This window comes from Amphibalanus amphitrite, unplaced genomic scaffold (genome assembly GCF_019059575.1).
Source record: "Amphibalanus amphitrite isolate SeventyFive unplaced genomic scaffold, NRLGWU_Aamphi_draft 001004F_arrow, whole genome shotgun sequence".
Lineage (NCBI taxonomy): Eukaryota > Metazoa > Arthropoda > Thecostraca > Balanomorpha > Balanidae > Amphibalanus > Amphibalanus amphitrite.
In genome coordinates, this window is record NW_024882498.1 from 45,670 (window position 1) to 59,084 (window position 13,415).

General features: G+C 45.6%; 1 protein-coding gene across 3 annotated transcripts in view; it reads right to left on the bottom strand.

Annotated features, from left to right (window-relative positions):
• Positions 1-414: 414 nt before the first annotated feature.
• The window catches only part of LOC122369072 (furin-like protease 2), an 84,960-nt gene continuing 71,959 nt past the window's right edge, over positions 415-13,415 (bottom strand). For 2 of the 3 annotated variants that reach the window (XM_043343456.1, XM_043343457.1), the window contains exons 23-24: positions 11,730-11,890; positions 415-1,908 (exon numbers count right to left, since the gene is read on the bottom strand). In XM_043343456.1, coding sequence (XP_043199391.1) covers positions 1,759-1,908; positions 11,730-11,890 — 311 coding nt within the window. In that variant the 3' untranslated portion in view covers positions 415-1,758. The remainder of the gene's footprint in view (positions 1,909-11,729; positions 11,891-13,415) is intronic. The other variant, XR_006254348.1, reaches the window with a different exon arrangement.

Below are 13,415 nucleotides of genomic sequence, written 5' to 3' on the forward strand. Positions count from 1 at the left end.
TCGATAGCCAATAACATTCTTGTTCCATTGATACTGGATCTAGTGTAGGTTGAGTGTGACAATCACAAAAAAGAAGCCACCATCGCGAAATGTAGGTAGATATGCGTGGTACGCGAGGTCATGGCTGAGGAATACCACGAGAAATACCATAAATTGGAGATGCATCTCTCGGTCCCGGAGAGGGTAGGAAAATATTCATATCTCATCTAAAGCGTACTTCAAAATCCTCTGAAAATCATCCATCCAAGATTGACGCAGCAAAAGTAATGTTTTCACCACAGCATAAGCAGTCTGGAGAGGAAATAGTGATTTGATAAGTATGGGAAACAATTTTAAGAATGGTGGCTGATCTCGGAGTCCGCCAACGTAAATTGCATTCACTTCTCGCTTATCCTCCTCAGCTAATCAAACAACTAATCACAACGCATATATTCAGCGTATATAGTTTCCCATGAGAACAGTATTCCATTCACGTCACAATACATATAGATACGACACTGGCCCCGACGATTCACCAAGGACGCACGAGTGGTACGGCCGGGCACACGATCGCTGTGATCGAAGCCGAGGCCGGCGCACACATGAGGCGTCCGTCCGCGCGGCGGCCGCCCCGGGCAGGTAATCTGAGCATTACCGTTCACCTGGCCGGCCGGCCGGCAAATCTATCCTTCTCGGACAGACGCAATCATCGGGATAGGCGGCGGGTGCTCACAGTAAGCCGCTCACTGGGAGACAGAGCAGGGGAGACGGAGAGACGCAGAGGGGAGACAGAGACGCAGAGGGCGACAGAGCGGGGGAGACGGAGACGCCGAGAGGAGACAGAGACGCAGAGGGAGACAGAGAGACACCGAGAGGAGACAGAGGGACGCAGAGGGAGACAGAGAGGCAGAGGGAGACGGGGAGACGCAGAGGGAGACAGAGAGACGCAGAGGGAGACAGAGAGACACCGAGAGGAGACAGAGAGACGTAGAGGGAGACGGGGAGCGGCTGAACATTCAGCACCTGTCAGATCAAGACATATCGGCGAATATGGCACTTCTAAGAACACAGGATAATTAAGGATCATTCGTCAATGCCACATCACAACACGCACCATCATGCGTGACCAGCGTCAAAGAGCGGCACAGTGCCGGACTCGGTGGGATATATAAGTGCAAGCGGGCAGCACACGTTGGTCTAATCAAATCAAGCATTCCGAAACATCATTAAAACCACTTCGATTCTCTTTCACGCAGCGACATTCGGCACTCCACATTGCAAACAACACAGACCGATACGCATCAAAGACATCATCGACGAGGCCAACCAACAAACTGAGAGCGGCATCATCATCCATTATTCAATAAACCCGGCTGGCTAGATTATGCATTACCGCTCCGATAAGAGCTTCAGCGAATGCGTGAGCGGCATATTTCCCCAGCATCGGAAAGTTTCGATGGAATGCATTCCGCCCTTCTGAGCACCTTTTCATATCAGAATAACAAAAAAAAGTTTAGACAAGGATCAACATCAACCACGATGAAAAGCAGCACTCTGGCGAATTCAAAACGAGAACCACAGTGCATCACAAATGCAACTTCGATGAGTCTTCACAGGTTCCATCACAGAAAATGCTAGATAAGAGCTAACTGTTGATAGCGAAGCCGACCTCTCAACCCACGCCAAGGTCGGGTATGGCACACAAGATGCTGTACAAAAATACTCTCGTTAGAGGCAGCATCAAGACCGAGCACCGGCCGACGCCCAGGAAACCAAGCGCTAAGTCCGTGTGTCGAACACAACTAGATGCTCTTCGCTGTCACTCAGGTCGTCCAGGTTGTCTTCGTTTTGGTATTCGGTGAGCGCGAGTCGCTCCTCGTTTTCCGTGAGCTCCAGGACCGGAGCTCGGCGAGGACCACGGCCGTGACACTGCAGGGGTGCAGGGTGGGGGTCAGAACACAGAACACAGAGCACAGAACAGTAGCTGTCACAGACGAGAGCACAGATGATCCAGAACGCACCATCAGTCACTCAGAGAGAAGGGCTGGGAAGGTCAGCTCACGGTGCCAGTCTGGCTGCGGTAGAGAGCGTACTCTAGGTACTCGAAGTCCAGAACTACAAGTCAGACGGCGTGGCGCGTGCCAGTTTCGGCGTGACCCGCTGCATGCTGTGTAGTGTGTGGTTGCATATTTGGGAAAGGAACTCTTGTTCGCAATAAAATGGAGGAATTAGGACAGCTTTGGGACGATACCTCTGACGGATGAGACCATGAGGTTGTATGGATCTCACTAGGCACCACTTCTGTATCTTAACTACAAATGTATATTTTTTTTTTTCGAACTACTCCGCCACCCATTATTAGGTGACCAGGAGTGCCCCCACCCTCAGCCCAGCGACTCACAGCACCTTACGTTAACACCAGACAAAAATAAAAAAGGATAAGTCGCGGCACTCCCAGCTAGGAAAATTGAAAAAAAAAACAAAGTAAGCAAAAGAAGTGCGGGAACCGGTTAATAAATAAAGAGAGCCAAAGTAGTCATTGCTGAAAGCAGCAGATGACTGTTCTACTACATCTAAGAAAGAAGTCATTCATACATGCATACATAATTGGTTAGTAGAGTGCATTCAGCCTTTCACTCCTAGAAGAAAAATCAGCAAATGGCAATCCAGTGGGGAAACATTTCTGGTCAATTCGAGCGCAGGTCAACAGCCAGACTTTCTAGGGCCCACCAGCTAAGCAGGGCTTGTTGCTGATGGACCCCTTCAAGTCCGGCGTTCCATTTGAGTGGGGACGTATCTCCTGTGTTGATAATCATAAAGGTAGGTTACATTATCAACACATCATTGTCAGCCTAGCCCAATAATAAATGCACCAATATGTCCATTTATTATTGGGCCACTTGTCGAGATGTTAAGCACTTTGTATGAAAAGTACTAGGTAAGCGTGTGTATTACGCTATTTAGGTATGTATTGCTATTTATTATCATGTTCTTGTTGTTTTTCTTATTGTAAGATTTAACATAGGTATTTTCATATTCATTTATAGGTATATTTACGAGGATACTTAGTACCCAGGATTACTTAACTAATACTTTTGCTAATACTTCACTTAATCTTTTGATAAGTACTTTTGCTTAGTACTCACTAAGTAAGATATTCTTTACATATTTTTTGAAAGTGTTTTTCGATTGAGGTACTTCTTCTAATAGAAGATCTTTAGCTATTAAGTCATTCCAGAGTTTGGGTCCGATGCAAGGAAATGAGTAGAGCCTGTAATTTTTTGTTGAAAAAACAGGTTGAAAATGATGGATATTTCTTGTCTGATGGATAGGGTCAGTTGAAAGATGAAGTAATCGTCTTACAGAGACTGGTAATTCCTGCATTATGTACTTATGCATGATAAGCATTATTTGAAGTTTGGCTACGTCTTTAATTTTAAGAATACTATATTTTTTAAATATTGGGGTAGCACTTTGTGGTGGGAAAATACCTTCAATTAGTCTCATGAACCTTTTTTGCAGAATTACCAGCCTTTGAAGGTGGTTTTCATAGTTGGAACCCCAAATGAAACAGCAGTAGTTGATATAAGGAAAAATCAAAGAATAATATAATTGAATGAGCTGCTGTTTTGGGATAAAGCGTCTAGCTCTTGCAATCATTCCAATGTTTCTGCTGATAATTTTACATATGCTACTGATATGAGATGTGAATTTGAGGTCAGAGTCAATAAGGATTCCTAAATATTTCACTGTTTTCATTTCAACTACTGCTGTGTTTCTAATGTAAATGTTTAACTTTTCAGCAGTTCTCCGTTTTGAATATACTTGGAGAAATGTTTTTGATGGGTTCACTGTGAGGTAGTTTGCTTCTAGCCATTCAGATATTTTTGACAGGGCTGCATTTGTTATTTCTTGAAGTGTTTCTCTGTTTTTATGTTTGAAAAATATTGCAGTATCATCTGCATACAACATAATTTGCCCTTCAATTGGAAGATTTGCAATGTCATTTAAGTATAGAATGAAGAGGAGTGGTCCAAGAATTGACCCCTGCGGCACTCCTATTTTTATTTCTCGTTCAGTTGACTTGACCCCTTCTATCTGTACCACTTGAAATCTGTTTGTTAAGTATGATTTGATTGTTTTTAGAATATTTCCTCGAAAACCCATTTTGTTTAACTTTTCTAGTAGTATTTGGTGTTCTACAGTGTCAAATGCTTTTGAAAGGTCAAGAAAGACACCTGCTATAATGTTATTAGTTTCCAGTGCTTCAGTTATGTAGTCTTGAATAAGCATGACTGGCATGTAGGTAGAGTTATTTTTCCTGAATCCAAATTGATTGTCTGAGAGAATGTGTCTGCTTGTTGCAAAGTCTGTCAGTTGGTAGTGGATAACCTTCTCTAATATTTTTGAAATTATTGGCAAAATGCTTATTGGTCTGTAGTTAGATAAGCTATTATGATCTCCACTTTTGAATATTGGCTTCACAGATGCTATTTTTAAGGGATCTGGGAAGGTTCCTGTTGAGAGGCATAGGTTGAAGAAATAAGTAAGCTTTGAAAGGATAGGTTTGTAAGAATGTTTCAATATTTTTGAATTGATTCCATCAATTCCAGCACCAACATCTTTAAGCTGTTTAATTATTTGTTCCACTTTATCATCAGTGACACTAGAAAAGTTAGTCATTTCTCCTTCTGTCTCTCGAACATTTTCTAAGGGATTTGTGTTGTTACAAGGAATATTTTGTTTCAACTTTTCCCCTATTTCTGTGAAAAATTTGTTGAAACTTTCAGCCATTGACATCATTTCTTGACCGCTATTCTCAGTGTTGTTTAGTGTTTCACCTGGCAAAATATCACATTTACTTTTTTGTTTTAGAAGTTCATTTAATGTTTCCCATGTCTTTTTGGGGTTCCTGTTGTTTTTTTGAAATTCTGCTTCATAGTAGGCCTTCTTTGAGTTTGTAATTGCCCTATTTAGACAGTTTCGATATTTGTTGTATTGTGCTATATTGTATGAATTAGGATTTTTAAGTTTGTTCACAAACATTTTGTTTTTGTGATTGATGGAACAGAGTATAGCTGGGGTCATCCATGGTTTTATGAAGTTATTTTTTCTTGAGCATGTTATGGTTTTTGAACACATAGCAATGCCGTCCTTGTATGCTTGTATAATCTGTATGCAGGCCAGTTCAGGATCTGTTTGAGTGGTGAGATCATCAAGACTCTCTATTAGGTGGCCCTTCAGGTGTTCAATTTTATTGTAATCAAATATTGTTCTTTCCTTATCCTTCTTTTCTAATATTTTATTTTCAACATTTGCAGTTGTAAAGATTACAAGGTGGTCTGAAAGGTCTGTTACAATTACCCCTGGTACTACTATTTTAGACAAGTCATTTGTGAAGATATTATCAATAAGAGTACTTGAGGTTGGGGTAATGCGGGTAGCTTTAGAGATAGTTGGCAAAAATCCAAAACTGCACATCAATGTAAAAAATGATTCATTTGCAGAATTATTATTAATTGAGAATAAATCAAAATTGAAGTCACCTGCAATGAATGCAAGCATGTTTAGTGCGGTTAAGGCGGAAAGAAACTGTTCCATTTCAAGAAGAAATTCCCATTCATTATCAGGGGGTCGGTAAATTTGACAAATAAGGAAAGATGGCTTGTTTCCATTAGTTACCTGTAAGGTAACTACTTCTGCTGTTTTGAATTCATGTAGTATTATCTTTTGGATGCCAGTGAAATATTTGTCATAAGCAAAAATTGCTGATCCCCCTCCTACTTTAGTTTCTCTGCTTTTGTAGAAAGCCATATATTCATCCCCTAAGCAAAACTTATTTTCTATTTTTGGATTGAGCCAGGTCTCTGAAATGCATACAAATGCCATCTTCTGGTCTATTTGTGCCAAAAATGTTACAATTTCATCAAGTTTATTTACCATTGAACGTGCGTTTATATGGATGATAGAAATGTTATTTTCAAAACAGTTCAGGCTTCTCACCTTGGTACATTCATGAAATTTGCAGCTGGTCCTGACCTTATCATATTGGGAATGAGTCGTGGATATGTTGCTTATATCATTTATGAAGGCTGAGACACGTTTAAACATAAGCAAGGACAAGGGACTTAAGGTAGGTCAGTGTGTGTGTGGGGGGGGGGGCTGATGATTTGAGACATGCTGGTGAGCAGAGGATAGCCTGTTTTTTTTATTTTTAAAGAACATCCTGAGGTAAGAGAAGCAGGCAGGTCCCTGGCATAGCTCATCAATTTCACCTGAATGATCATAGAAGGAAAAGCTATTTCAAAAGCAAAACTATAGGCTTCTAGAAATATTTACAATACTCTTTTATACCAGCACTCAGCTAAAACTTGTATCGCTCAGTCAGGGGAATTGCTCTGTGCTTACTGTTGAGCAACATTGTAGTGTTAGTCTCAACATATTTATTCAGTTGCCACTAAGATAAACCAACATTGGAGGGTAATAACTGGAATGTCCTTCAGCCTGTTTTCCAGGTCTCAGTCTGCTCCTTGGCAGAACTTTGTTTTATTGCCATAGCAAGTCTTTGCTGTGGAAACTCCATAATTTTCAATGTGCTCAGGAGTGGTTGCACTCAAATTTATTTACATGTCCCTGATGCTCTGTGTTAAAAGCTCTATGTTGTAGAGTTTGGGCTTGTTTGCACTAACTGCATCAGGCAGACGTGCAGCCTCACTCACTCATTCACACTCACACTCACTCACATGCTCCCACGCCACACCAATAGCACACTGGCAGTGTGAGCGGGAGCATGTCCAGGGACATTTATGAAAAACCATTGCATTGTTTGTTTATATGCTAAGCCAAAGTTCTTCCTCCAATGATGTTTACCAAAGTTGCGAATAGGTTTGGCACAGCTGAAAGAGATTCCCTGTCAAGTGACATTGAGCAGATGTAGTGATAGCACAAGTGCTGGCTAGTTAACTAAGATATTTTTTTTTTAATCAGTGCCAGTCCTTCAAAGATCATCAGTGGTTTAAACAGAGCCCCTCTGTCCAGGTCCACCACGCCCACCCCTGCCACCTCTCCTGTTCCGAGTGACCACAAACTCCTCAAGGTCAGCCCTCTGCTCAGCAACTCGTCCTGATGGGATGTTGTTCAGGGTCTGGGAGCGAAGGAAGTTTTGGTTGGATGACTGTGGGGTGTTGTTTCTTTTTGGGGCCTGTTCCACAGCTTGGATGATTTCGTCCTTGGTCATGTTGGCTCGGATGGGGATGTATCTCTGGTCTCTGGTTTTGCGTGCCATGATGACGCCGTTCTTGGTATGATAGTTGCAGATTTGGCCAGCCTCCCACATGTCACCCAGCTGCTGGATCTGCTTTGATCTTTTGGCTGTCAGGTTTTCATGGATGGTGATCCTTGCCTGTGCTGTCTGTGTTTGACTGAATTTGGATTCGTAAACCGCATTGCGGTCATCCAGATCCTGGAATTTTATGATGACACGTTTGTTGTTTTTTAAGCGATGGCAAGCAGATATCTGTCCCTTCAGCTTTACTCCTAGTTTTTCCTCGATCACGGCTTTGGTCAGCTGACGAGTCTCAGAAGGAGTCTCATAGTGGTCAGCTTTGGCTTGCGGAAAGCCTCCACCTCCCAAGATCAGGGAATCCTTGCGGCTGTACTGTTCCACATCATCTAAGGCCTGGTCAAGTTCTGCTAGGGTCTTTTTCAGTGTCTGGTTTTCATCCTTCAGTTTTTGTATCTCCTCTTTCACTTTTTTGTTTTCCTCCCAGATTTTTTTCATCTCTCCCTCCATCTCACTAGTCACCTCCTTAACAGCTTCCTGAATAAGTCTCTTAACATCCCCTTCCTCCATGGCACCTCTATGCGCAGATGCTACTTTACTTTATGCTGAACTGCAAACAAGTAATGGTTTGAAAGTGAGAAGTCTAAACTCTAGCCAAAGGTTACGTTAACAATTATAATAGCCTTGAGACAAAAAAAAAACTATTTTAATCCTATAATATCCTCGGCCTACCACTAAATCACCACACCGACCACACCCAAGTCTTCACGAGACAAAATTGGCGCACGTCCGCTCGGCTCGATCGTCCGGCACGAAGTGTCAAATTATAAGGATCAGATAAGGTTGACTCGTCAGCCAGCGTACCAGTTACCGCGATAGATAAGATTTATCTATATATTGATAGACAAGTAGAAAACACGGAACAAATAGTGCATGGACGCGTTTGTTTGTTCCGTGTTTTTCTTAACTACAAAATTCAAGCAATTGCTGCAATTATGTTAGCCCACTTGTACAATGCCGCGGAAATAAATGATCACCTTTCGCTCCGATGCAGACAGAGCTTCATCTATGGCTACTTAAAAGCTAAGCCTCAATACCAAAGTTTGCGCAAGTTGTTAAATCATGGTTAAGACGATGCAATATTGGCCAGCCAGGGATGAGGGAAGCCCAGAGAAAAATTGCAGAGGGTAGTTGATCCAATACCTACTGATGACGCTTGTTAGAAACTTCGCATTAAAACTTTGTGAAACATCGCAATATGAATAGCTCCTGTAAATAAAACCAATATAATCCACTAAAATGAATTTTCAGTAAAAATATTTTATTTTTGGCGATGCAATGCTAGATATGCTAATTTAGGTACGCATCACCGTACAAGTTGATGTTCGCCCACCGCTCGCAGTACGGCGGTCTACCCCTCCCTCCTCCTAGGCACCGACCGGCTCGGATCTCGGTCGGTAAGTGGATCAGAGGCCTGATCAGATTTCAGTGCCGTGCTTCAGACGGGCCAGGTTCGTCCGGCCGCCCGGGAGCCAGCTCGTGCAGCCCGCAGTGGTGGCCGGCTGCACCGTCACGTAGCGCCGTTCAACGCCGTCTGAGCTGCGCGGCCGGTCCGCAGAGCTAGGGAGCTCGCAACCCTGCACATCGGAACACAAACCGATGTGAGGAAGAGCGCAGTCCGGACCAACTGCCCAGCCCTCTGTCCACGCGACCCCGCCTCCCTGTCAAGTGTCAGCTGTCTTGGTCGGCCAGTATCAATCCTGCCTTCAGCACGCATCAACTCCAGTCTCCCAAATCAGCTCTCTTCATTATTCTCCTCCAGCTCCTCTTCCCAAGGAGCTCTCTCGGTCAGCCTGCACCTCGCTCTCCGCGCCTACCGAGTGCCACGCGGCCGTCCCGTCCCGTCCCATTCCGTCCCGTCCCGCCGCCGTCGGTGACACATCCGCCGCCGCGGGCGACGGGGCCGTCGACGGCAGCTTTTACCGGGCCGTCGGCGGCGCTCCCTTTCGCCGAGCCGGCAGCGGCGGCATGTACGGGTCGGAGATACGGCATGTACGGGGCAGAGATACGGCATGTCCGACAGCGACCGCCGCCGGCGCCGCCGACTTATCGCCCCTCCGGCACCACGAAATTCAGACTGCCGTCTCTTCAGTCAGCCATACGAGGAAATTCCGAGGAGAGCTTTAGACAGACAGGAATAATAATGGGAGGACGCGCATATGAGATGAGGCTAGTTGAAGGACGATACGGGTTCCTCATTATATCAAACGCCATGATCGACCTGTCAAGGATAGAAATGCCTTTGCAAAGACATTATACAAATCCCATAGGCCATGCTCAATCCTGTCGCCCAACGGATAAAATCTGTAATTTCCAGCAGTACGAATCCCTCTGAACACTGGATAACTTACTGAAGATGCTGGTTATTCGATGATAGGAGCTGTCTCAGTAAGTTCACTTCAGTTAAGGCCTAAAGAATCATATTCAATGATTGCAAAGTGCTGGTCATGCTCAGCACTTTGTTTCACATATTTCGCAATGCACATTTACGAACATTTAGGAAGTTTAACCGATTCACAGGGAAAAGTTGAGACTCTACGCAGCTCAACAACATCGTTGAAAATTCTGGGACTGGGTTTGTCAATTGCTGCAGCCTGCAACTAACCAGCAAAAAATCTTATCGCAGCTTCGATCATTGCCGCACACTTTTCCTGACAACCATTGATGCCAGGGATAGACATATCGCATGACAACTGCCGACCAACACCCCACATTACATAGCAACTGTGGCAGCTCTGTCTCTGGCCAGATTACCTTCGGACGAAAAAAATGACGGGGTTTTAGGAGCGTCCCCGTTGTGTCAGCACGCGAGGCTCGTTGAAGCTTTTAATCTTCATTTCATGAGGAATAAAAACCCATTTAGACCAGGGAGAAAATGTCGCCGGCACCATTAGACGGCAAATTACAGTTCTTCAGACCTCACAGGCTTCCAGCTCGTGAGCAGCATCAGCCATTAAATATATAACCATCGAATACTGGGATGAAGGAGCATCAAATAATACTTTCCGTCTGATTAATTGTTCCATAAAACGCGTCCAATATTAAGTTGAGTGCTGATTCGCATAAATAACGGGCATTAGGCGATGCACTGTATGTACAACGGTTTATTCAAAATCACCCTAGGCATTCTTGTTAACTTTGATCACAATCTGATGTTGATGAACTCTGAGCATATTGCCGCAAAACTGCAGACAACACTACCTACTTCACTGGTCCCACAAGTCAAACTGGTTCATTTCATAGTAGAAAAGTGTAGTGAGCTTCGATGAAACAAATGAGCAACAGAAACAGACTAAAACAAAGTGAAATTTTGAATATGCTGATCGTCGTTTGTCAGGATTGTTAGTAGCCCCACGGCCACCCACAGCGGAGTACCGACCGACCGTGGCCGGTCGGAGCTCCCGGCTATCCCTTCTGCCGACTGTGATCGCTCGTCTGTCGCATAAGGTCCGCTCCAGGACAGGCGAGCGCTGTATCTGAGCCGCCCCAATGTTCAGCGGACTTTCATCATCCGCCGGATTAGGGGAGGCTCTCTGCTGACTGGGAGAATGGGGAAATCACCCGAAAACGGCGCACTGCTCCGCTCGACATCAAACAATGGTGCGGCGACCGCCCGCGCACGTCCGTCCCATCAAACGCCGGAGGGACCGCAGTCGCACACGTAGGCAAACCAGCCCCAAACCGCGGGACTCGGGGCTTCCAGGTGCTCCAATTAAATGAAACTCATCTGCTAGCCAGCTGCCCCAGATGAGTGAAACACGACAGGTGGATAGAAACATATACAGGCTAATTGAGAGTGAGAATACATATACTAAGCAGGAGTTAGTTGACTTACTCGTTTGTCCTAAACCCTTTTCTAATGTGAACAATACCTAATGCACACCACACCTGAACTTCTCTGTGCGTATAAGACATTAGCCTCGATATTCACATCTATTGGAGCGGTATGGGGCTCACTCATGGGCCCAATCCTCTAATGCAGCCCGGAAGGCGGGCGGCCAAAACTGTGCCACAAAATGACAGACTACCGTGAAAGCCGTGCGGATTACAATGGAAGGCACGCACGCATCCATTAGTGCCGCCAATCTTAGACACGATACTGATCAATATGCATCGCGGGAACGGTCGGGTGGACCGAACCCCGACTGTGCTTCCAGAGCGGTCTTTGGACCTGGGGAGGCTTCCCCCGACGGCTGCCAGCGCGGCGGTGCATAAAATGCACTCCATTTGGCATACAGCGCCTACTTATAATCGATTCTCGGCTTTCAGACGAATTGCCCGTAGTCAGTTCAAACAAATACCAAAGGATTCGTTTTTGTAAGCTAACTAGTTATTAGTTCCCTTCAGAATCGCTCATGCGTCTGCCATTCCTCATTCCTTGCACTCAATGTGACGCCTCTCGACTCACCTGTAGGCCCAAGAAGATGAGTACGAACAGCAGAAGCGTGGCGGCGCACCCGCCCACCGCCTGCACGTAGAACCAGCTGAATGTGCCGTCGGAGGTCGCCGGCTCCAGCGGCTGGAACTCTGGCCCGGCCGTGCGCCGCCAGGTGCCCCGCACACAGTGATCTGGGGGACAGAGGTCACCAGGTCACGGTCATACAGACACCGCCGCAGGTCGCCGGGGACGTCAGTATGACGCAATGCGTGTCCGGTAGAGGTCCCGTTTCAAATGTAAATGCCACACGTCGCGTGGTTAGTACGTTTCACGGGCCATTAAAGTCGCGTGTCGAGGGAGCCGAGGTCAAAGGCAACACGTCATGTTGGGACTGCGGCTCGCAGCTGACAGGTCAATGTTCTACCAATGTGCATGATTGTTAGCGAACGCAAGAAGCTTGATATTTGGTAACCCCTGATACCACTTACCAGACACAGTATATCAGCCGACACTGCTCAATGGCTACAATATGCTTAACCTTTATCACCTGCACATCTAGCTCTATGCGTCTTTGACGTTTCCCCAGCCAACCGACCGGTGTAATATTAATCTCGTGCTTCAAGTAAATCAATTATACAACTTCTCTGAAGTTGACGTCAGTAACCTATCCAAGAAATCACACGGCTAACACTAGTCGCACATGTAGAGCCATCACGAAACTACAGCGGAGGGCTCTAAAATGACGCGTGACATTAAACCTACTACATCCATCATTGGCTATCGACCAATGTTATGTGGCGCGACTGATGTTCGCGAGTCACGCCACAAGTGCAGCGACTACTGAACACCGCGCGCCCAGCAGCCGGACACAGGCGTGGAAGTGGGACTGGTCGCCCTATTGACATCCACACAGTTCGATTGTTTTGTTAACCGTCGGCATATGCCCTACGCCAACTATATATAGACACCATGGCTCTGCTCTGACCGTGGCGGTGGTGCTGGTGAGAATTGTGATGAAAGCGATAGTGTTAGTTTTGGGATTACAAAGTGAATAAAACTGAGACGTCACTAAAACGGGAAAAGCACATCTACGGGTTATTTACGACTAGTTGTAGACTTGTGGGTCGTTTTAGAGTCACGTCAAGCTTATGCAAAGCCTTCTATCGAACGAAATCCCATGGCAGATAAGGGACGGGATGACAAAGGCTTATTCGTCGCCTCCTTCGCCCCCATGCGAGGTCTCAACAATTCCGTTCCTGCAGCTTTCCAATTATTATTCATAGAGCTATGTTTATTTCGAGTCAGCATTCATGACCTCAAAATCTGCTCAGGGACAACGCATGCCAACGGTGGTGAGTTCACTGGAACAAGTATATGCATTATGCATTGTTTTGGGCTACCATCATGTCTTTGTACCCGGCAAGTCTCAGACATATGTAATAATCGGCAAAAACAGGCTATTGCTCGGGAACGGTAAGGGCTACGGGTAGGGTAGGGTAGGGTAGGGTAGGGTAGGGTAGGGTAGTGTAGGGGTAGGGGTAGGGTAGGGGAGGGTAAGGGTAGGGTAGGGTAGGGTAGGGTAGGGTAGGGTAAGGGTAGGGTAGGGTATGGTAGGGTAGGGGTAGGGGTAGGGTAGGGTAGGGTATGGTAGGGTAGTAGGGTAGGGTAGGGTAGGGTAGTGTAGGAGTAGGGTAGGGTAAGGTAGGGTAGGGTAGG